The sequence below is a fragment of the Cygnus olor genome, chromosome 3, assembly GCF_009769625.2.
Source record: "Cygnus olor isolate bCygOlo1 chromosome 3, bCygOlo1.pri.v2, whole genome shotgun sequence".
NCBI classification, from domain to species: Eukaryota; Metazoa; Chordata; class Aves; order Anseriformes; family Anatidae; genus Cygnus; species Cygnus olor.
Window position 1 is genome coordinate 12,039,464 of NC_049171.1, and position 22,909 is coordinate 12,062,372.

At 35.0% G+C, this 22,909-nt stretch overlaps 1 protein-coding gene across 6 annotated transcripts in view; it reads left to right on the forward strand.

Moving 5' to 3' along the window:
• The first annotated feature begins 19 nt into the window (after nucleotides 1-19).
• The window catches only part of SMC6 (structural maintenance of chromosomes 6), a 32,711-nt gene continuing 9,821 nt past the window's right edge, over nucleotides 20-22,909 (forward strand). For 2 of the 6 annotated variants that reach the window (XR_005818075.1, XM_040550984.1), the window contains exons 1-20: nucleotides 20-188; nucleotides 2,812-2,962; nucleotides 5,278-5,426; nucleotides 6,587-6,704; nucleotides 7,543-7,648; nucleotides 8,746-8,882; nucleotides 9,359-9,420; nucleotides 10,246-10,326; nucleotides 10,779-10,880; nucleotides 11,342-11,461; nucleotides 11,553-11,651; nucleotides 12,696-12,842; nucleotides 13,241-13,329; nucleotides 13,876-14,040; nucleotides 15,326-15,504; nucleotides 17,156-17,357; nucleotides 17,493-17,607; nucleotides 19,400-19,560; nucleotides 19,988-20,123; nucleotides 21,083-21,163. Coding sequence is in view for 5 of the 6 variants with exons in the window: in XM_040550984.1 (XP_040406918.1) it covers nucleotides 5,283-5,426; nucleotides 6,587-6,704; nucleotides 7,543-7,648; nucleotides 8,746-8,882; nucleotides 9,359-9,420; nucleotides 10,246-10,326; nucleotides 10,779-10,880; nucleotides 11,342-11,461; nucleotides 11,553-11,651; nucleotides 12,696-12,842; nucleotides 13,241-13,329; nucleotides 13,876-14,040; nucleotides 15,326-15,504; nucleotides 17,156-17,357; nucleotides 17,493-17,607; nucleotides 19,400-19,560; nucleotides 19,988-20,123; nucleotides 21,083-21,163 (2,244 nt within the window). In the remaining variant the exon portion in view is untranslated. Of the gene's footprint in view, nucleotides 189-574; nucleotides 752-771; nucleotides 791-2,811; nucleotides 2,963-5,277; nucleotides 5,427-6,586; nucleotides 6,705-7,542; nucleotides 7,649-8,745; nucleotides 8,883-9,358; nucleotides 9,421-10,245; nucleotides 10,327-10,778; nucleotides 10,881-11,341; nucleotides 11,462-11,552; nucleotides 11,652-12,695; nucleotides 12,843-13,240; nucleotides 13,330-13,875; nucleotides 14,041-15,325; nucleotides 15,505-17,155; nucleotides 17,358-17,492; nucleotides 17,608-19,399; nucleotides 19,561-19,987; nucleotides 20,124-21,082; nucleotides 21,164-22,909 lie in introns of those variants that run through there. The other 4 variants (XM_040550985.1, XM_040550986.1, XM_040550987.1 and 1 more) reach the window with 4 other exon arrangements.

The following is a 22,909-nucleotide window of genomic DNA, read 5'->3' on the forward strand; positions in this document are numbered from 1 at the left end:
GGCGGGCGAAGAGGAAACGGCCCCCTCAGGGAGGTGTCTGGGAGAGCGCGCAGGCGCCGCGCCCGTGGCGGCTGTTCCGTTGCACTCAGCCGGCCGCCCCCCGCCGTGTTGGGCTCGGAATCTCCGCGGGAGTGCGCCTTTCACCCGGTTGTAACGGTCCCGCCGCTTGGCGGTGGGATCGAGGAGAGGTAGGATGAGGAATGGGTCATCTTCGTGGGGCCGGGTGAGGGGTCCCGGTGGCGGCAATGCTGTGCTGTGCTTGCTGTCAGCAGAGTACGGCCGGGCCCTCGCTGAGCCTGCCGGGGATGGGTTCCCCCGCGGTGTTTTTTTTTTTTTGTGTGCCCCAGGGTGGGTTTTTCGGTTTCTGACTTGTCCCTGTGGTGGTCGAGCTGGGTGAAATTTCCCCCTGGTGCCTGCTTGCTGCTCAGGGGTAGCGCATGGGGTTTGCCGCGAGGCATCCGGCATTATAAAGGCAGGGGGAGAGGCAGGTACTGACTAGGGAGCGCTTTCCTCCTTCTCCTCCTTCTTCTCATCCTTCCCCTCCTCTCCTTCCTTCTTCTCCTCCTCTTCCCAGCTGCGGCAGAAACGAAACTGATGTGAGGTTTCTCTGGTCTGGTGCATCCACCGACATAAGCTTTGCAACGGAGAGGTGATTGCATCCTTTCAGGTCGTCCAGGGCAAGTTTTGGGACAAACAAGGAGTAACTGTGGCGTTGGAGGTGTGAGCAGAGGGATTTTGTTCCTCCCCATAGGTGAGGTAGAGCTGCCATCACTTGCTGCTTCTCCAGCAGGTGCTTGCTAAGTGTCTGCATGGGGTGGTATGGGCTTTGTGTGCCTGATAACACGAGCAGCTGGCTGAGTTGAGAGATCTCATACCTTTTTTGTACAAAAAAAAAAAAAAAAAAAAAAGGCTTTTTTGGCTGTGTATGTTTCTTTCCTTTGTTGTTATAATCTACCAGAATTAACATGTAGTTCATTTATCAGTATCTCTGTGTCTGTTTAAATAAATGTAGTGTGGTATACCGTGGTTCCCTCTGACCAAAACAAAGGCATGCACGATCTATTAAAAAATTAGGTTTATCAGCAGATCACAGTTCTTTTCTTCCATTTCTCTCGCCCTTCCTCTTATATGTTACATTCTGTAACACTGTAGGTCTGTTCCTGTGCCTTCTGTCAACCTGTGTTGTGGTAACTGGATGAAAGGCAATCCAAGATTGTAGCTGGTCTGGTTGCAGAGTGGTTGAAGTGGATGTTTCGAGTGGCAAATGTTTCCTACCTTAGATGATAACAGGCTGACACAAAGTTGCTGGAAAGCCAGCCTGAGGTGTTTTTGGTGGTGGTGGGTCGTGTATTGTCTGCCCAGGATGATACCAGATGTGACCAGCTAGGCAGGGAGGAAGGAGGAAAGGAGGAAGAAAAATTTAGAACTGCATTGCAATGGAAACTGGAAATAGGATGCCCTGGGTTTGGTTGGAGCATTAGTGGCTGGCAGTGCATATTGCCTCTGGTGCACACAGCCTGTCTTCCTATACTTTGATGTTAGTGGTGTAAATAGTTTTCTATTATAACGTGTAATAGTCCTAATAGTTTTACACAGTATCATGTGACACATCTTGGAACGGTGGTTTCCTTTCACTTTCTCATTACGTGCATGAAAATTGTTTGTTATGATTTGTAGTGATCTTGTGATGTTTTTGTAATTACATCTGTCCTGCCCTTATTCACTCACAGTTAATAGCTGTGGGTTTTACTCCTAATTGTGCTCTTACCTTCCATGCTAGTAAAGATCATTTTTTATTAAATGAGCACTTTTGTATTGTCTTTCTGAATGATAGTCCAGTTCTCACATTATTGATGTTCCTGACTTTGTCATTGCAAGTTTCCATTAACATAGTCCTACTTCATATTTCAACATAACCGTACATTTAGACTTCATTTTAAAAATACGATGTCTAGTCCTTTAAGCAAACTTCTGTTAACATTTGTCAATAGTATTCATTGTTGACTTCCCATTAGTCTATTGCATACATTAAAATACTTGTACTAATCTTTATTTTTGCCAGTTTAATAGTTTCCAGTATGATACTTGCACATTTTAATGGCAGGTCACATCTGCGGCTTTTCCTTTGCTTTCAGGTATTCCCAAGCTGTTGTTAAAATCATGATAAGCAGTGCTATGACACTGCAATTGACTATTTTTTTCAATTAAAAAGTTAATGAAGAAAATCAGTGTGTCATGGTACAAATGATTAATGTAAAAAAATGAACTTCTTTCTGTCAAAAACACCAAGACGGTCTAAAAGTAAAGCTCGAGTGTAGTATATGTCATTTTCAGTGTTTTTTTGTTTGCTTGCTGGCTTGTGTGTGGGTTTTGTGTGTGTGTGTGTCTTAATTATTTGTCCCTTTAGCTTTTCAAGCTTTGTTTCTTGTGAGGTCTGATTAGTGGACTCCTTGTTGATGAGGTCAATTTCTTCTGCCTTCCTGCTTTTTTGTATGCACTGTAGGTGTTACATCTGCTTACATCTGGTACCTGTGATAACAATTTCAGAGGCTGTTTCAATACAGTTTAAGTTTCTGTTAAATTTTATCTTCAGTACTAATTCTTCTAGAGTTCTGTAGTGCAAACTGTTCTCTTTTTGACTTCATTATGCTTAGATTAAGTGAGTGAGTTTTCTTCTAGGCTATTTTGTTTTCCGTTCTCATAGTCTCTTTTCCTTAGATGTGCAAATTATATAGCAACGGAATTCATAGCCCTGTTCTTTAGTTAATATTCATTATAGCATTTAAGTCTTGTGTTTTCTCTTCTTTGTAGAGTGAGACTTCAGTGGAACAGCAAATTGAACAAATGCATACCTTCATGTTCGGTTGATGGATAAATTCCAAGAGCATACAAGCAACTCTTTCCTGATCCAAGTAATATAATGACATGGTTATATAGGAAACTGAAAGTAGCACAGTAAAAGGTATGTAACTGAATGATGAAGTGTATTTGCTTGCTTGTTTTATGTGTATGATCTTAAACTACGTAACATAAAATGGAAATGGCAGATTCCCTGTAAATATTTAATTAACATAATAATAGTCCAGAACTTAACCTGATATCCCTGATATTATTGCAAGAAGATAAGATGGGAAGCTTATTGCATGTCTGCCTTTGCTTTGAAGTTCGTCTGTTGCACTTGAGGGAAAGGGATGTATGCTATTTCTTATTATTTGTGTGCTTTGTCTAAGACAATTAATGAGGAGATAATCAAGTACTGTTTTATAAAACCCAAAGAATACCCAGAATAGAAATTCAGTGGTCTCTAGTGATGTAACAAATTTTAATGTCTGTGGTGTTTGATATAATAAATGCTATTTATTGTCTGTGGTGCTTTATGGTATGAGCTTTTTCAAACTTTTATTTCTGTTGAAATCAGGCTAGAGTTTGACCAGAACATTAAGCTGGCACAAGTAAAAGAAGCTGCTTAAAGAAGCACTCTATCTCCACATTGACCCAAACATACAAATTTGTATGGTGAAATGGTTGGGAAACTTCTTTTTTTTAAAAAAAAAAAAAATGAAAAAAACCTGCATCAATTTTCAATGCCTTCAGTCAGTTTATTATTCTGCTTCGTAAAGAGTTGCTTGAACTCAGGGAGATAAGAGAAACAGAGGAGGCAGGTGAGAGAGCTGGCTGCGCTTAGTTTATCCACAGATGACTTACCTCTAAGTAACCTGAAAATTGCCATCCTACTGCCGAAAATTGCCATCCTGCTACTGGTTGAGTGCCAGTGATGGTGACAGCCAGTCACCAGGTGCTCCAGGAATTCAAGCCGGTCTTTTACCCAGTCCTGCAACTGTTAGGGTCTGGAGCATCCTGGAGAGAGGCCTGGAAGAGGAGACTGCGGGAGCAAGAGCCCAGGCAAGCCTTGACAAGGAACCGTGGAGAAGCTCTGGGAGTGCTTGAGGGCTTACTGAGCAGGGGTCCCCTGGGACCATGCATTGCATGGCTGGAACCACTGTGCCTGCCCACCTAACTTTCTCAGGAACCTTGTTGTCTCCCTTGCAGGATGTGGGAGGTCACGTTAAGAACTGCTGGGCTGACCCACCAGGCTTCTTTCCTGTGTCATATCATCTGTCAAGTAGGACAGGGAAACTGTTACTCATTAACTTCAAATATATCTGTGACAAGAAGTGATTTGGTACCCTGCTTTTTTTTTTATTATTATTTTTCATGAATTCACCCTACTGTTAGGCCATTCAGTGATTTTTCTATAATGGTGAATATTAATTGCATTTAATACCTCCGAATTTTGCATGGTGAGATGTGTGTAAGTTGGCTGCCACTCTTTTGCTGGAAGGAAGCAACATTGCCTGAGCAAGAGAACATGCTCAACTGTGGAAACATTTTGATATCTAAAAATTATGTAGTGGTTATCCGTTTGAGCATGGTCTGGACACTTATCAATAGGTGACCTAACTGCTGGCAAGTAAAAAGATTGTGCATTGTCTTTGTATGAACAGGACCTTGTTTCTGCTGTGGACAAAAGTAATGTGGTCCACGTTTTGTGTGGTAATTTGGGACTCTAGGTATAAAGAGTGTAATGTGCAGTTTAGGGGGAATAAGAACCACACCCTAATGATACTGTTGCAGAAAATGTGAAATTTTGACTATCCTAGACACCTGTTCGTTTGGTTATATGCAACTTTGGTAGACTTTGTTACTTTTGCAGGATTTATTTCTTATTAGTCATATTAGTGAGGTGGGTTATTTATCTCTTTGTAGAGGAAGCATTTACATGTATATATGTATAGGTATGTTTTCTATATAGAGAATTGTCGTTCATTAATAAAATGACAGCATTTTGTTTACTGTGATCACATAACATTGCCTAACAAAAGCAGGTTGGCTGTGTGCAGAAGCAGGAAGGGAGCAACACTATGAATCTAAATTTTCATTTATTCAACTTTATGTATTCCACATATTCACTGTAGACATTTCTCAACCATGTATAATTAATACATTTTCTTTTTGGCTGTGCAAATCACTTTATTCAAAATTGTCAATCGTACTGCAACATTTGCAATGACCTTAGAATTTCTTGTATCAAATTAAATAAGTGCAGTCTGCATTATCTGTAGGTATGTTTTCATATAACAGGTTGTAAGTTTCAGTCTAATTTCAGTACTACATATTTGTAACTTACAGATTGTAAGTTTCAGTATTAAATTCAATACTACATATTGGGCTACAGTTTGATACGTCCTCACTATAATTACTTTGATATTTTTTCAGTACTCATGGGTAAGAGAAAGGAAGAAAGTGTTTCAAAGCCTAGATCCCACAAAAGACAGAGGCAAGAATTCACAGATGAGCACAGTGATGAGTCAAATGATGAAGAAAACTCACTGTTTTCATTTGATACTAATTTCTCTCCTGTGTCGGTAAGTTGTTTTAAAAAAAATTCCAAAACTAAGAAAAGTGATGTATAAAATTCTCTATCTTTGGTTGATGTTGAAATAAGTCTTGTATGTAGGCTTCAACTGAACTAATCTAAAAGAAAATGGAGATAATGGCTGTAATGAGAATTTCTGAATGTTCATTCTTACCATATTTTTGTGGGTCATGTAGTTATGACAGTTGATCATAAAATAACAGTATTCTGGTTTTATGGAATGAATGCTACTGGAGTTGACAACTAAGTAAAGTTGAAAGATTTTGTTTAATAGAAGTATGGCATATTTGGTTTAGGGCTGTAGGAAAAGCAGAAAAAAATATTTAGGAAAACAAATAGTTTACTAAAAGAAGCATTAGATGCTTTCTTTTGTATAGCTGACACTTTGAAATGACAATTAAAAATGTTTGAAATGCTTGTTTTGGAAGTGAAACTTGAAAATGGGAATACCTTTTTTTGTGTTTTTCTGTAATAGTTAAATTTTAATTTGATGTTGGACTCTTAAAATAATTTTTAGCACACAAATACAGTCTTGCATGTTATATGATACTGGGGTTGATTTATGATCCACAGAGGTGTAACTCCTCACTTAATTTTCTTGAACGGTACCTATTCTGTGTCATTGGATTTTTTATTTTTTCCTGAAAACTTTGCTTGATTAAAAAACATTGCTTTTCTGAAACATTGCAGATAAAATTACCTGTCAAAATAGTATGAGTTGAACACTGGGATGTCCCTTTCATTTCTAGTTTCATTTCTAGTTTCATTTCCTCCTTCCTAACTTAATTCTATTTCCCTTTTTCAAAGTTGTGCTAAGACTTTTCAGTGTTTTTTAAATAACAAAATCTTTCTATGATGCTCTTTACTTACTGCTCTAATAACTGTATTACGATCTTGATCTTTTATATTAATTGTAAGTTAGCTGTGGCAAGAACTGAAATTTGCCATTGATAAGAGTTAAGTTTTGGTAACTGTTTTGATCTTAATTTATATAATAACAAGCAAATTTTCACAATATCATGAAACCCTTCTGATGTTCTCGTGGTTTGTTAACATTGATGGGTTTTATTATAGTCATTTGAATTCTCATATTTAAAATAGATGAAATGTATTTAATTAAAATGCACACATAACATAATATCTATTTAGACTGTAGGGGAAGTTGGGATAATTGAAAGTATCCAGCTGAAGAACTTTATGTGCCATTCCATGTTGGGACCTTTTCAGTTTGGATCAAATCTCAATTTTGTTGTTGGAAACAATGGAAGTAAGTATTGATTGCAACATTGGTATGCCAAAAGACTGCTTTTGTTAATAATTTAAAACATCTAATTTTGATTTGGAAAAAAAAAGAAAGATACATAGATGAGCTAACACTTCTAAGAATGTAGGTTAGTTCAGTTTTAGACTCGGGAATCCCATTGGTCTCTGCCAGTAGTCCAGAGCTGATGAAAAAGTGAAGTTTTAAATTGAGAGGTTTGCAAAAGATAATGAGTGCAAAACATTTCATTATATAAATTTATGTATAATTCAAACATAAACTTCATATACTCATATGTTGATTTTAAAATACATAGTAATTGTCCAAGTTTATGTCAAGTAGAAGCTGTTTTAGAAGGACGTGATTCCTTTCGCCAGTTCAGTTCTTTTGGAGGGAACATTTCAAAAATTAAACGTAAATGTTTAAATAGAGCTTAAAACCTTTCAGTTAATTGAATTATAATATGTATTTGATTTCTTCTCTCGTATAAATGTTTTCTGCATGCTTGTAAGGAAGGGAGTTTCCTTTCCTTCTGAGGTAGGACATCTTGTTGAATGCATATTGCTGAAGAATAGTAACAGAAGTTTGGCTCAGAATGAATTTTTGGGGGGGTACCTTAAGGAATGGATGTGGGTTTTTTTTGTTGTTGTGTTTTTTTTTTTTTTTGTAATTGTTTATTTCTACAGCCATGACTATTTTATGTATTTGACATAAATTGGAATTTAAGTGCTTGAACACATAAGCAGTCAAGCAAAAATCTATAACGTGAGTGAATTGGATAAAAAGTCACAAGAACTTTTAAAAAAAAAAAGGCAAAATAAAAACTTCAATGCTTCTATTATAGGTGGAAAAAGTTCTGTGTTAACTGCTCTTATTGTTGGACTTGGTGGAAAAGCCACTGCTACTAATAGAGGTTCCTCATTAAAAATGTTCGTAAAAACCGGAGCAACGTAAGTAAAATTTTTTCATTTTAAGATGGGATATGTAGTTTAGTGATTTTGATTATGGTTAGCTGATCAGTCTTTTGTTAACTTCATTTTCTCTGTTTTCCCACTGGGGCTAACTCATAAGGGGGGGGGGGGGGAACCCAAAGCATAACACTGCCATATTAAAAATAAATAAATAGAAATTTACCAGTAGAATGCCACTAGCTCTGAACTAGCTAAGGCACAGCAAAATGTGCTGCTTATTGCCTAGTTTTCGTATATTGCTTTCATGACATACTTGAATATCCTACAGAAGGATTTGAGTTCTTTAAAAAAAAAAAAATCGTAGGAAATGAGTTAACCTCACTGCTCACAGAATAGTGATAAGTCTTCTGTCTTGTGATGTGAGTTTATATGCAGGTGGATTATTTAATGCGAAGGAAGTAAATTTGTGTCTGCAGCAAGACTGGGGTTAGTACTTTTAGGGGAACCAAAAAAGGATGGGAGGAGGTTTAAAAGCTTATGTTTACATAATGCTGTAGCTCAGTGTCACAAGCTTTTCCTTTCAGAGGTGCCTGGTACTACAAATTTTTGCAGTATGTGCCTTATACATAATAACATTTCATCATTCACCTAAGAAGCAGAAAATCTGAATTCAGAATTGAAACCACATTACTCTTTCCTAGAAGAATGCTTTAAGCAGTGAATTATAGGTTACTTTTATTAGGTATGGCTTACAGAAGCCAAACAGCTTTTTACCCCAGAAACCAGTCTGGTGACGGTAGAACAACCAAAAAGGAACTTGATTCTGCAACCTAAACATGAAGGCAGTCAGATGGGAAGGAAAGGTGAGGGAAACTGCTCTCACAACTATTTGCTTTTGACTCGTAACTTATCTGAAGGTGCAAAAGGACAGTGTGTAGCAATGTTTCTGGCTACATGTCTGTTTTGGCTCAAACAGCACCAGTATGTTTTGTTCTTACTTGTACTATGACTGACTTTAAGTTACTACCTACACAAGACGTGACAATTTTTGTGGAAAATTAGAATGTTCTGATTTTTTTTTTGATTTGGAACTAATTTCAGTTGCCTGTGGTGGTTTTTTTTTTTTTTTGTTTAAGTTCTGCAGATATCTCAATAACATTGCGAAACCAAGGTAGAGATGCATTTAAACCAGAAGTGTATGGTGACTCTATTATTGTGAATCAGCACATTAATCTGGATGGAAACAGAAGTTACAGACTGAAAAGCAAATCTGGTTGGTGGTAGTCTTCAAAGCTCTTTAAATATTCTCATTGCTTTAAATACCTTGTTGTTAATGACAGATTGTTTCTTATAAGGTCAGTGGTTTTGCATTTACCTTAACGTGTTAGACCTTTGTTAGAATGTAAAAAGCGGTTGTCAGGTTCTGCATGTTGTGAGGTCATACAGTATTATGTCTTTTGTAGGTTTTTCTTGTTGTTGAATTGTCTGATTTACCTAAATTCTGTCACAGAGGAATTGAGGCAAGGAGTGGCTTTAATTAAAAGTACAAATTCCTGTGCAAATGCAAATATCATATTGGAAAGATTTAAAAAAAAAAAAAAATCTTGTCTAGGACTAAAGCAGTGCTACAAAACTACTAATGTCATTTATCTTTAATAAGAAGCACTAGATTGAACAAAAGATTGGAAGGTTGCATGTCTCTTCTTTGGACCAATTGTTATTCTCTCTCTCTCTCTCTCTCTCTCTCAGGGACTGTAGTTTCTTCGAAGAAAGAAGAACTCTTAGGAATACTGGATCACTTTAACATACAGGTAACTGATGCAGTGTTTAAATTCTGTGTAATTTAAGACGTACTATATTAATACATATATTTTATAATTCTTTAAATAAATGCAATGCTTCATTTTGTGAAATGAGAGAAGTTCACCTTTTGCATGTTCTTTCATGATCACTTCCAAAGGCAAAAGAAAATTAAAATTTTATGAACCTCATATAGTGCAGAATAAGACTCTGTACCAGACAAGTAAATGTTTGGTGTACTCTGCAAACTTTGAGTTATGTATCATATTAATGAAAGTCTTAGCTGATGTAGGTTTCTTACATACCTGGAGCCTATTAATTATTTATTTTTCCCCTGAAAATTTTTTTCAACTTTTGCTGTTGCAGAAATGTGGTGGATTTTTTTTATCTTTTTTTTGCTGCCTAAGTGATTAAGGAAAGATTAGGTAGTGTACATCAAGTATAAAATATTCAAAGTATTCAGCCTGTCAAATAATATAAACTTAATTTACTATGTATTGATTTTATGTTGTGGGAACTTCTGTAAGAATATATTGGACAGTTCGCTGAATTGAATGATGTACTTTGGGCAATTAAATAAAGACTAATTAAATGGCATTGGATGAAATTCCCAATGTTAATCTTGTTAAATAAATAGATAAAAAAAGCACTTTCCAGAAGACACTTTTCTTCCTGAAAAGAGTTCCTTAAAAGTCATTTTTGTGATTCAAATTTGTGTTTGGAGTGTGGGTTGTTTTTGTGTGTGCGCGCGTGTGTGGTTCCCATCCCAACCCTAATCGCAGTTACATATCTCTTTTCTCTAAAATAAAAATAAAGTAGTACATCTAACGTTACAGGTAGATAATCCTGTGTCTGTTTTAACTCAAGAGATGAGTAAGCACTTCTTACAGTCTAAAAATGAAGGTGACAAGTATAAGGTAAGAAAAATCTTTTAATACGTTGATTAAATGTTAAAAGGTAACTTTTAGTCAGTTTGGTTCAGGTAATTAAAAAAAACAGTGCACTCCAGGAAAATAAAGAAAAATATTTGAAGCAAAAAATACAGGTTTGAAAATTTTAGAGGTGTCATTTGGGGAAAAAAAAATAACTTTCAGAATTCTTGATTTTAATTACCTGATTGTAGCAGTCATCCACTTGCAGAAACAGTTTTTTGAAGTTTCTTTTTTCTAAAAGTATTGATCAAATTATTAAATTTTCTAGGATGCTGCTGAGTTGCTTCATTATTCAAAAATACCTCACCAGTTATTTTGCTTAATGTATCAGTTATTGTACATAGCAGTTGGAATGAGTGGTCTTTCTATGGTAAATATAAAAGTTCACTTAGGTAAGCTACTAAATTTGACATCTGCATCTTTTTATTCTTTTATAGTTTTTTATGAAGGCGACTCAGCTGGAGCAAATGAAAGAAGATTATTCATATATTATGAAAACTAAAGAAAATACAAGTCTTCAGATAGAACAAGGAGAAGAGGTATGTTAAAGTCACAGTAATTATTAACACAGGTTTGAGCACTGAAATAAGTAATAGCTAAAACTATTATATATAAAATAATATTTTATATATAATATAAAAATATAATTATAAAAGATATTTTATAATATATAAAATATAAATATATATGATAATTTATATAAAAATAACTAATAGTTAAAACTATGTAGTTTTGACTTGTTCTTAGTGATGTTAAACTTTCAAAAAAATCTTTGCAACGTTTCATTCCCTTTCCAGGGAAGTGGTTGAGTCACCATCCCTGGAGGTCTTTAAAAGATGTTTAGATGTTGAGCTTAGTGATATGGTTTAGTGAAGGACTTGTTAGTGTTAGGTCAGAGGTTGGACTAGGTGATCTTGGAGGTCTCTTCCAACCTAGACGATTCTGTGATTCATATTGCACTGTAGCTTTATGCTTCTACAATTGAACTTTTTTTTTTAAGCGTCTTCAAGAGCTTAAGCTGCTTTATAAGGAAAAAAAGGAACGTTACAGAAGCATTGGGTTTGTGAATGAAATGCGAAATCATCTTGAAGAGTTGAAACATAAAATGGCATGGGCTGTGGTAAGTTCCTTGTTCTAATGTTTCCTTATATAAAACCAACTTTAAATTATTCCTAAACTGCTGCAGACATTCTGATATGTGTAATATTTAGGTGGGAGAGATGGAAAGAGAAATACAGCCAATCAGAGAAGGCATCAGAGCTGAAGAAGGAAATACAGAAAAGTTTGATCAGAAGCTAGAGGAATGCCAGGTACACATAAAGTTTAAAACATATTTCAATTTTTGGCTTTGCTTTCTTGGCTCAAGAATAGAAACAATATTGAAAACTATGCTTCTCCTTTAGCTTGTAAACTGACTTTCTAGGCTTTTGTCAAGGCTCTATAGCCTTATAGATACTAGTGGTTACCATCCGTAAATGTTTACTTAATAGTAACGTTTGCATTCCACGTCCAATTGGAGAAAAATATTAGGACACTTTGTTTTCTGCTGTTTATTTGGGGGGTTATGTGAGTGGTTTTCATGCTGATGCTTTAGGTTTAGATAGTAATTACGCTTTTTTTATTGTGAATTTTGGATGGCTACCATTGCTTATCCCAATGAATGTCAACTTAAATTGTTTCATTGTTGAGAGTACTTCTTCAGTGCCTATTTCTTTTAACAGTAGAGTATTTTTCAGAGATCTGTCATGTAGGTTTCATTGGTTTTCAGTGCACTGAAGATGAATGTCTGATTCCAGGAGACATCTGGAAATTAAACAGATTCTTTGGATGGTACTTAAAACTTCTGGAGGTATTAGGAAAGAATAATATTGCCAAACATTCAGAGTTGCAATGACATATCATTTGCAGGGAAATACTAGGCACTGTTATTTTAAACTTTTCAGTCTATTGAAACTCCTCCAAATTTTCTGAATTGGCACTTTTTTTTTTAATATGGAAAAAAAAAGTATATATTTGTTTTACAATTTAAGTGTTTTTTACTGTATGGCCAAACATGTCTGTAATATTGAAGAAACGTCGTCTGGATACTGGTCTCACCTCTTTCCATTTGGCCTTATTGTAGTTAGAGTCCTGTGTTTTGAGTAAAGCATGAGTAAGAAAAAAGAAGATTTGATAGTCTTTGGTTTCCTGAGTGTGTTCCTATGTTAATTTTCCTCTTTGCATATTGTGAATGACTTGTGAGATGTGTCAGCAGATGGATTCTTTTAGGTCATACTTCCTCTATAGCATGAAGAGGTTTTGAAGAAAATTTTGTTTCATTACTACTAGTGTATTATTTTCTTTTTGTCCTAAAGGTTAAAGTAAATGAAGCAGAAGAAAAGTACAAAACAATACAAGAGAAATTAGTAACAATAAGTGAAGAAGCAGAAACCCTGCATCCTCAGTGTATTTCATTAAAAGCTGATGTGCAGGCAAGAAGAAAAGCAGTTAATGAAGCTGAGGTAGGCAAAGCAACTTTCAATGTTGATACCGATTTAAAGCCTTAATTCTGTTCCTGCTCTACCCATATGTGCTTCTCTATGTCTAAGCTTCCTGAATGCGTAGTATAGCTCAGTGTAGTTCAAAAAGGTGATTGATTGGCAAGTAGCTTTTCTTCAGGGTCATAGAATTTATATTTTTACACAGGTGTTAAGCAATGGACAGCTTCAGTCAGCATAAACATGATTAGAGAGTGTGAAAAGGAAGGTATAACAGTTAATTTGAATTTTTTTTTTTATTGGAAGTATTAGTAATTGTTTGTTGTTCAGATGCAATTCAGTGTCTACTTTCTTAAAACTGTATTTCTGTCTTGAAATTATTCTTGTTTCTGCTAAACTAGTATGTCCTGTTTCCTTCACAGGTACTTTATAACCGTGTCAAAACTGAGTTGAAACGTCTGGGAAAAGACGATGAACAGCTGCGTAACCGAATTGAAGAAATGAAAAACAGGTAAATACAGATATAGTGATTATGGTGTATATTTATTGTACAGATATGTACAGAGTGAGCTCTTCTGATTAATGAGAAAATCTGTAGTAACAGAAAACAGTTGTTTAATCTTTAGAAGGGTCTAGTTAAACACTTAAATGTGTCTGGCCCTGCTTCTTTGTATACCAAGACTTTGACTGGAAGGTCATGAAGCAATTGGGCAGAAAAAGCTTTTCTTTTTCCTTGGTGACTGTATACATTTTTCTAGCTTTATACAGTGTTGCAAAACAAGTACTCTTTAAAACAATTATTATAGGAATGTAACGGGAGAATTGTGTGATTGCAAATTTAAAATTAAAAAAATCACTATGATTTGTAGATCTTGTGAATGCTCTGAATCTTAAATACAAGTTTTTTGATTCATAGATCTATATGTGACGTACTAAAAGTTTTAAGTACATACCAAAAGTAATGTTTTGTTAAAACTTTTATCATTTTAACTAAAATTAAGTAAACCCTGCAAATTATCGTGCAGTTTTTAAAATACTGAAGTGTGATCTGTTCTAGTGCTAATAGGATTTCAGATCCTGAAAAGCTGGAAAAACAAAGGAAAATTGCACAGTTAAAGGAAAAGTTACAGGCATTTCATGATGAAGAAGTGATGATTGGCCAACAGATGGATCAGTTTCAGCAGGCTGTTTATAAACATAAGGAAGAACATGCTAAACTTAGGTAAGTTAGAGTTGTTATCTTTTACTTCAAATTATGAGAGATCTTCTCTTAAATACCTTCATTTCCTTGCATTCCTTGAAGTATTAGGCTTCAGTTTCTATATTTGCTTTTGTTTGTTTGTTGTTTCTCTTTCCTTCCTAGTTTATCTTAGGAATTGCTAAACTTTTCTCCGCCAAGTATGACTAAATTCAGAAACTTTTGGAGAATTAACAAAACTGTTCTGTTATTAAAGGTGAAAGGTAATACTAATTTAAAGGCTGGTTTAAATCCATGCTGCAATTTGATGTCCTTTTTTCTTCCCATCGTCTGTCACTTATTCTTTTATCATCACCCTATGAGAAGACTATGATTTGCATTATTTTCATGTTTTATATGCTAGTAAATCCCGGTATGATGTCATAAGATCTATAACGTGATGTAACAAATTATATACGCTTAAAGATAATTATTGTATCTATAGCTAAATGTAAATTTATAGAGACTTTAAACCACTTGCTTCAAATGTCTATTTAGCTCATAAATGAATTAGAAAAACAAAGTTTTCATATGCTGTGATTTGGAAACCTGAACTTGAGCAGTGGTTACTGGAGGGGGTTATGGTTATGTTGCCATTTATTGTTTAAAGAGATTTGAGAATTGTTGCTCATTTTACATGATGTGTTATTCGAAACATCTTTTACCAATTATCAAAGCCAATATTTTCTTTCTTCTGTTGAAGATCTTTGTAGAAGAGGGTGAAATTGAAATACGAAAATAGAAAGTTATATTGATCTTTTACTTTGTTGCCATTTTTAGTTTATAACATGTATTACTGTGTAAACAATGTACGATACAAATTTACAGTTTGTTAGGTGTCTTTGTGTAGGACAAAATTCATCTTAGAACATTGTCTTGCTGTTGTGCTTTTTGCTTCAGTTGTTTTTTTCACCAAGTAAAATTGTTTATCAATATGTATCTCTAGCATTCTGTACTGCTTGATATAATTTTGATGTTTTACATCTGCTTTGGCATTTGTATCTGTGTTGTGCTTTTTCTTCATACCTTTCACCATGGTAAAGTCATGTAAAACTATGTTGCAAAGTGGCATCTTTTTTTTTTTTTTTTTTATCTTATGTTTCTTAAAGCTCTAAAATAATTGTGGGTTTGTAGCTAGTTGTACTTTGATGTACTGAGTTCTCGTCATGCTATCCTATTATACTAATACTTGAAAAACAAGTCCATAATTATTTCTCTAAAATTAAGGCTTCGTAAGCTGTTGCTACTGAAAAAAAATCTCTTCTTTTAGGAGAGAAGACAGTGATATGAAACGAGAATTGGATGCTAAGCAGAAACAGCTGAGAGAGCTGAGAGATAGTAAAACAAATACCTTTAAAAGATTTGGACAACATATACCGTCATTTCTTGAAGCAGTTGAAACAGCCTATAGGCAAGGGCACTTTAAACGCAAACCTGTTGGACCTTTAGGTAAGAATAACAGCTGAAAAATACAGTTTTTGGAATATTTCTTTACAGGTTTTCTTGAAGGGCTGCTCCTGTCAACAATGAACTTTTAGAAAAGCTATTTGTTATTCAGGGAGTTCAAGATATATCTTTCTTCTATAATTCCTGGACTAAAGTTTTTATTTTGGTAGACTATCTTTTGCTTCTGTCCTTTTTATCGTATTATCTAGGTAAAATCTGTTTTTCCTCATTTTGCAGCTGTTTTTATTATGGTATTTTATGCAGTTACAATGTGAAACTTGCAATCCCTCCAATTCCTGCACAGCCTCTTAACTTTGGCTTGGTTTCATGGCTTGTTACTCACCTTTTTTTAATTCATCCCTTCAGGCTTTCCTCTATTTGTGGAAAAAAATGAGTTTGGGGGTTTAAAAGGTTTCCTGCTTTTAAATTTGGATGGCATGAAAGGCTCACTTATACTCAGGAAAGGGCATCTGGCTAAACTGTGTGATACTAGCAGTATTTCTAGGACTTCTGGGAAGAAGTTTGGAGACTTTGTGAGATTATGCTGTCATCTTAGAGCTGTTCCCTTCTGAGTCTGGGTAATTTACTTCTGAAGACATCTTAAATCAAAAAATTGTTTGGCTGTCATGTCAACTCTCCAATTTTGTGAAGATATTGTAGAACACATTTCGGAATGGTGTTGCAGAGCAGGAGAATTTTGAGTGGAATTATGACGTTTGAAGGGGTTTGTCACGTATCATAAGGTAGGGAGTTGTGTAGCTGAGGACTTTGCTCTTAGTTTAGATAGACCGTGCTAACAGGAATTCCAGGGGAGAATTGAGTCTGATTGTAAGGTCTTGATGCTGCTTGCTTGGTGAGGTGTGTTGCAGGAAGGTCTCTTCCTTCAAAATCTTTCTACTCACCAATGGAGGAATAGTTTATTATCAGGATGGATTGGGTGTTTCAGTGGTGTGTTGCAATGTAGTGAACATTTAAAAGCATAGAGTAAACAGTTATTAGAAAAGCAGTTTTTCTAGTTCATAGGTCTGATAAAAATCAGGGAAATGGAGGAAAAAATCCTGCTTGATGTACTAAACAACGACAGCAACAAAAAACTCACAAAAACTGTTCAGTTTAATTATTGAAAAAATACAGTTGAAAGAGTTCTATGTGTGGCTGTCAGTGTATCTTATCTACGACGTAGGTACTTGGAAAACTAGGTGTTTACTGCAGGGTGGGGATGTGTGAACGCTGCTACTGATGACAGGTGATACAATGGAAATCCTCATGGTAACTTGTAGCATGGTTTTCCTCTGCCTTCACCCTTAGAGCAGTTAGTAAGCAGTCTTTGTCTTGATATACTCTTGCTCTGCTGCCATCAAATTAGTATCTTAATGGAGTTAGTGGCCTCTGAAAGAACTTCTTAAAATAACAATGACAAAAAAAAGTGTAGGCCTCTGGGAAGACAAATTGTCTGTGTCGTCAGGGTAGCTTGTCTGTTGTGGAGCCACTTCTTTTTTTAGTGAACTCTTTTTTTCCTTCTTGTAGTAGAGGTTTATTTCAGACTCTTTAAAAAGAAAAGAAAGAAGAAAAAAAAAACAGAGGTAAAAATGCATTACTTAAGTATATGTTATCAAACAAAGCTCCTAAAGCCTTGTCTTTTTTGTTTGTTTAGGTGCTTTCATTCATCTGAAAGATGCTGAACTGTCCTTGGCTGTTGAATCTTGTTTAAAGAGCTTAGTTCAGGCATTTTGCTGTGATAATCATAGTGATGAAAGAGTTCTTCAGCAACTGATGGCAAATCATTATCCACGTGGGTTTAGACCTTCAATAATTGTAAATAAATTTCAGGATAAAGTTTATGATGTTACACACAAGTAAGTTATGTTTTGGATTTTGTTATATAGTTGCAGTGGTTTAAATTGTTATCAGTTCGAAAGAACTATGTATAATTCTGATTTAAAGAATTTCATGTGAAATTTATGTATTTTGTTGTTGCTCTTTTTTTTAAGAGGAGTTCATCATCCAGAATTCCCATCAGTTCTCACAGCATTGGAAATAGATGATCCAGTGGTTGCCAACTGTTTGATCGATGTGAGGGGTATAGAAAAAATCCTGCTAATTAAAGTAAGGCTCTCCCCTCCCTACTGGCCTTTAAAAAAAGGCATTATCTCTTTGTATAGTATATATCCAGTTCCTCCTCTGTTTTTTGTCTGTGACAGGCAGGTAGAGGTGTGGTGACTTTTTGGTTTTGTCTTTTTTTTTTTTTTTTTTTTCCATCCCCAGAAGCATAACTTACAGACACACTGAGATGAAGTCCGTGATGGCTCTAAAGACAATAACTGCAACAATTATCTGTGTTACAACGCAGTCCATACACAGATGCCTTTCCACTGAAGGGTTCCCTGTAAAGCCCCTCTTGATATTCAATAAACTGTTAGTATTCCACTTGGAACGCCATTTTTTTTTTTTTTTTTTTATCATGGGAGAGACAGAGTAAACTGACAACCCATTGTGGACCGTCTTTCTAGATTTCTAGTTTTCCAGTCTAAACCGTCTGTGTGCCTCTGATCAGTTTCCTAATTGCTGGCTCTTTACTAATTGATGGATTTAGTATGTGTCAGTTTTGTGTCATCCGTGTGTTACCAAAACTTGCAACCAACCCCTGCCAGTTGTACCTAGCGAGTAGCAGGCTTGTGCTTGAGAGTTCAAAAGCTCCTTTTTGGACATTCACTCACCTACACCTACATGAAATTATCTGTTGTCTGAAAGTGTTCACAGCCTAACTTATTCTTCACTTACCACAACAGCCAAAGCCACTTTAGTTCGGTCTGTGCACTGTTAAAACATTTGAGATGAGAGGGTGCAAAGAAATATGTTTATGGTTTAGAGTGGTTTAAGAAAAAAAGTTAGTTATGAAGAAAGACTTCTCTTTTGAGGTAACTTGCAACTAGCGTTGTGTTAAGATTTTGTAATTTTGATAATATTTTTTGGTCATTATAAAAGCATGTTAACGAACTGCTTCCTGCTGTTACATGGTTTGCTTTTTTTTACATTAAAGAAAATGTATATTTTAATTAATTTTCTGCTACTACTGAAGATACAAACTCCAGCAGATAAGATTATAGGTAAACTGTTCAAAGATTAAAATAAGATGTATGGTTGTCTTTATTTTTAACTTTATTTACTTAAAGGAAAGTATTTCATGAGCAGCAGAACTAATGAAATTTGCATTTTTGTGGACTGTTTTCTCTAAAAAACACTTTTCCCAGTGTCCAGTCTGGCATTCCTACTGGAAGAGACTTCTTATGCTCTGTCTAGTCCAGAGCCGACTGGCTGTTTAGCATGTTACTGAATGGGATACATAATGGCTGAATCTCCCATCCTTTTCTTTTGGCAGGAATACTAGTTTTGTTCTTCCTCCTCTGCTTTAATCAACTGCTGATTTTCATAACATTATCACCTTTGAGGCCTACCTGAACAACTTCAACTGAATCTGAAATCTGGCTGTATAAATGTTAATTTCCTCAGACAGAGGCCAGACTTGTGGCCACTTAATCCGGCACTAACAGTAGTTTTTACCAGCAGATTTCCTCAGCCTTTATGTAATGTTATGAGCAAATTATAAGGGATTGATCAGACTACAGAATTCACAATTTAGAGAAATTTGTACCAGTGTAAAAGAAAATGGCAACTAAAGTAAGTGGGTTGTTTAAGAACACAAATGTCTTATTCAACAAAGAAAAGCAGATTCTTGACACTACATACACTAAAATTATTCTTTCATTTCTGTATTTCTTATTTTTCATTAGGAATGTAAATGATTTCTGAGTGAGAGAACTTCTCCATTAGTTTTAAAGTAGTATCTTTAATTATGGTGGATTTTCTATAGGTATGATAAGGCAATTGTGTCTTTCAGAGTAGCCGTAAAGCTCGTGAAGTAATGCAGTCTAATAATCCTCCAAGAAATTGTAGAGAAGCTTTCACTGCTGAAGGTGATCAAGTATTTGACAGACGATACTATTCTTCTGACTACCACAGACCCAAGTATCTCAGCAAAGATGTTGAAGCAGAAATAAGGTTAGCATCTTGTAACATTGTGTTTCTAAAAAGTGCATTTGTTGACGTGAATATTAGAATTGCATGTTTGCCTGTTTAGATGTATGTGCATGAGAGACATCCACCCTCCACTACTCTCCTGTTTCTCCATTTTCTTTCTGGGATTTACATTTTCCTTTTTGACAACTCTGGACTCTTGAGAGTTTTGCATTCCTATTTCAATGCCTTTACTTTCAAAATGTTAGTTTCTCTTTAAAATATGTTTCGATTTTATGTTTAGAGCTGTGGTATTTCTTTATTGATCAGCAAAACCATCCAATGCATAAGATTATAAACTTAAGATTCTTTTTGTGCTTTTGTACCTTTTTTTTGTCACTTGCTAACTTATACGTGTATGTCTGTGTTTTTGTATGTATATAATATCTCGGTATCAATTTTTTATTCCAAGTCATTTGGAGAATGAAGTTGCAAACAGGAAGGCGCAGTTGACAGCATGTCAGCGACGTTTGTATTCCATTGAAAATGAGATTAGGCAGAATGAAGATCATCTTCATCGTCATCGACAACACCAAAAAGAACTACAGGTAAAATAGGTGTTGTGTTAATCTTTAGACACTAATCATTTTTTTCTTATTTCACTTTGACTTCTATACTATATTTTGAGTGGGTGATAGTTTTTCAATATTTATGCTTACCGTTGTTCATTTGGCATTTGTGCAAAAACACAAGGGTCTACGTGCTAGTATCTAAACGATGTTTTCATTGTTTAGGACAAAGTGATTCAAGTCGTATCAATTCTGGCATATGTTGCTGTTGTTCTGTATAATATCTTTTTTTTCCGTTGTACTAAGTCTCACAAATTAAATCTCTACTTCTTTTTTGTGATGCAAGAAAGGAGTTGGAAGGAAGTTGCTGCAATATTTGATACAAGTTTCTTTTTCCTGCTTTCTCCTTTATTTCTGTTAAGTCTTGCCTATTAATTCCTAGAATCTTGTTTCTCTTTGTGCTCTTCATTTATGTGCTTTACATGTTTTAATAAATTGAGTGTTTCATGCTTTTAAACTTTGGCTTAATCTGATTTTCTGTATAAACCATTTACAACCATTAGTCTTTGTTTTCTGCATGACTTCCAGTTTTGGTAGGTAGGATATATATGTGGTGGCTAATGACGCTACTGTTAGGCAGCGTAAGATGATAAATGCTATATAAGTAAAATACTAATATATACTATATTAAGTAAATTACAAATAAGAACAGGTAAACAAGCGGCACGTGAACTCTTATTAATTTGATGAAGACAAGTATTTGAAGGATATGAGATATATTTTATTCATGTTGAAAGGAAATGTAGTAATAATGATTTTAAAGTGCATGTTACTTTCAGGGCAAGTTCTGCCTTATTAAAATGGATTCCATAGGTAAGTGGGAAGAATACTCTTCCCATGGAAGTAATGAAGCTAAAAGAATATATTACTTTCTATATTGACTTCAATGAACTTATATGATCTTTTCTTATAAGGTAAATTTAATATATTTTTTCCAGATAAAAATGAGAACAACAAATGCAGAAATAGCAGATCTTGAGAATACAGAAGAAAACCAGTCAGTGGACATCCGTGTATTGGTAAGAAAAAATTATTGAATTATGTCTAATAAGGATGTGAAATAATGTCTTTGAATGTTGATAATGATTTAAAATAAGAAACAACTAAATACTGTAGATTACCATCTGGGGCACGAGTTGGATAAAATAGTGAAAAATGTTATACTTGAGAGAAAGTCTACAATTATCGCAATGGTAGTATTTTTGGTGAGTGTTCATTTGTATATTTGGATTTTCCTCTATTTCTCACCTTCTTCAAACCGATGGTACTGCAGGGTTATGGAAGACAAGGTGGTGTTATAAAGGAAGGTTCTGTGCATTTTCTTTCATCATTCTAGATATGCAGTGCCATAAAACTCTAGGTGGGGTTGGGAAGCAGTGATGTGGGTTTGAAGGACAGAAGTAGCATCTTAGAAGCATAGATGAAGATTACTCTTTACCGTAAATTATGTCACATTTCTCTGTCCTGTATCCACAGTTTCTTGGTTAATGGTAAACTCATCATGCAGTTTTAAAGTTAAAATCCTAAGGAAGGATTGTAGTATTGTGATTCCTACAAAGTGCTTATCCATATGTTCTTAGAATGTATAGTTATTAATTTAAGAATAGAGTAAAAATGTTTGGTAATCTATTATAATTTGTTTGGTGGTCGCCATGGAATTTTAGCTGTTACTCTGTAATAAGCTAATGTCTACAAACAATCAAGATCTTAATTCATAGAGTCAGTCTGACAAATGCTGTTAATAATGTTGACTACAATTGTTTTGGTTAAATTCCATGCCATGGGATCAGTGAGAAGGTAACTTGCATAACCTCGTACCTTTCCAGTAAGTTGTCTTTCAGTATGTGAACATACTCATGTGAGTAAACCCTTCAAAACATACTCAAAAAGTAAAGGACTGGTAAATACAGATTCTGTGAACTCTTATGTTTTGTTTCAAATCTTGTTTTGTTGGTTTAGGAAAATGTAGATTGTTTGTCCTTTAAATGAAATGGAAAAGATCATATCTCGTTGTAGGGGAGTGTCTTCCTATTTTTTTAATTGAAAAAAAAATTGGACAATTATTCAACAACAAAATTTTTACTGTTGCCTTCTGACAATAGTCTTATGCAGCTGGTAGTTTTACATGTTTACTTCTCCTTAGTCTTTTCTATGATTTCCATTGGTGTTTTTTTCTGCACTTTCTGATCACTTCTATGTATTATTTGCTGTTCTTTCACTTGTTATTTCTTTCATTCCTATGTTGATTTCACAGTTGTCTGATTGTGAAAAAGAATTTTAGCACAATACAAGGTTCCATTTACGTCTATTTTCTGAAGTTTTGGAATATTTGTCTTTTCAGAGCAGAAAGTATATATAACAGTGATCAGTTAGGAATGGTGTAATTTTCTAGGGAACAGTGAAAATCCACTTACTCTTCCTGTATTCCTCTGTATATGGAATGTACATCCTCTGTCACAGATCCAGAAGGAAGCCATAATGTTCTTTGTTTAGTAAATTACTGTAGTAAATCATTAGCATGGCTAATTCTTCACAAAATCCTAGCCATCCCAAATTAAGTCACCTTAATTTTCAGTCAGATAAAGAGGTTCTACATTTTCCTTTGCTATTTGATTTAGTGGCCTCCAAGAGAATTCATCAGTCTGTTCTTTTGAGCCTTCGTGGCAATTACATTGGGCTGTTTTTATTCTTATTAGAGAGCTTAGAGTATTGCGTATACCCTGGTAATGATAATAAAATGAAAATCATGTAGAGTAATGTGCAAA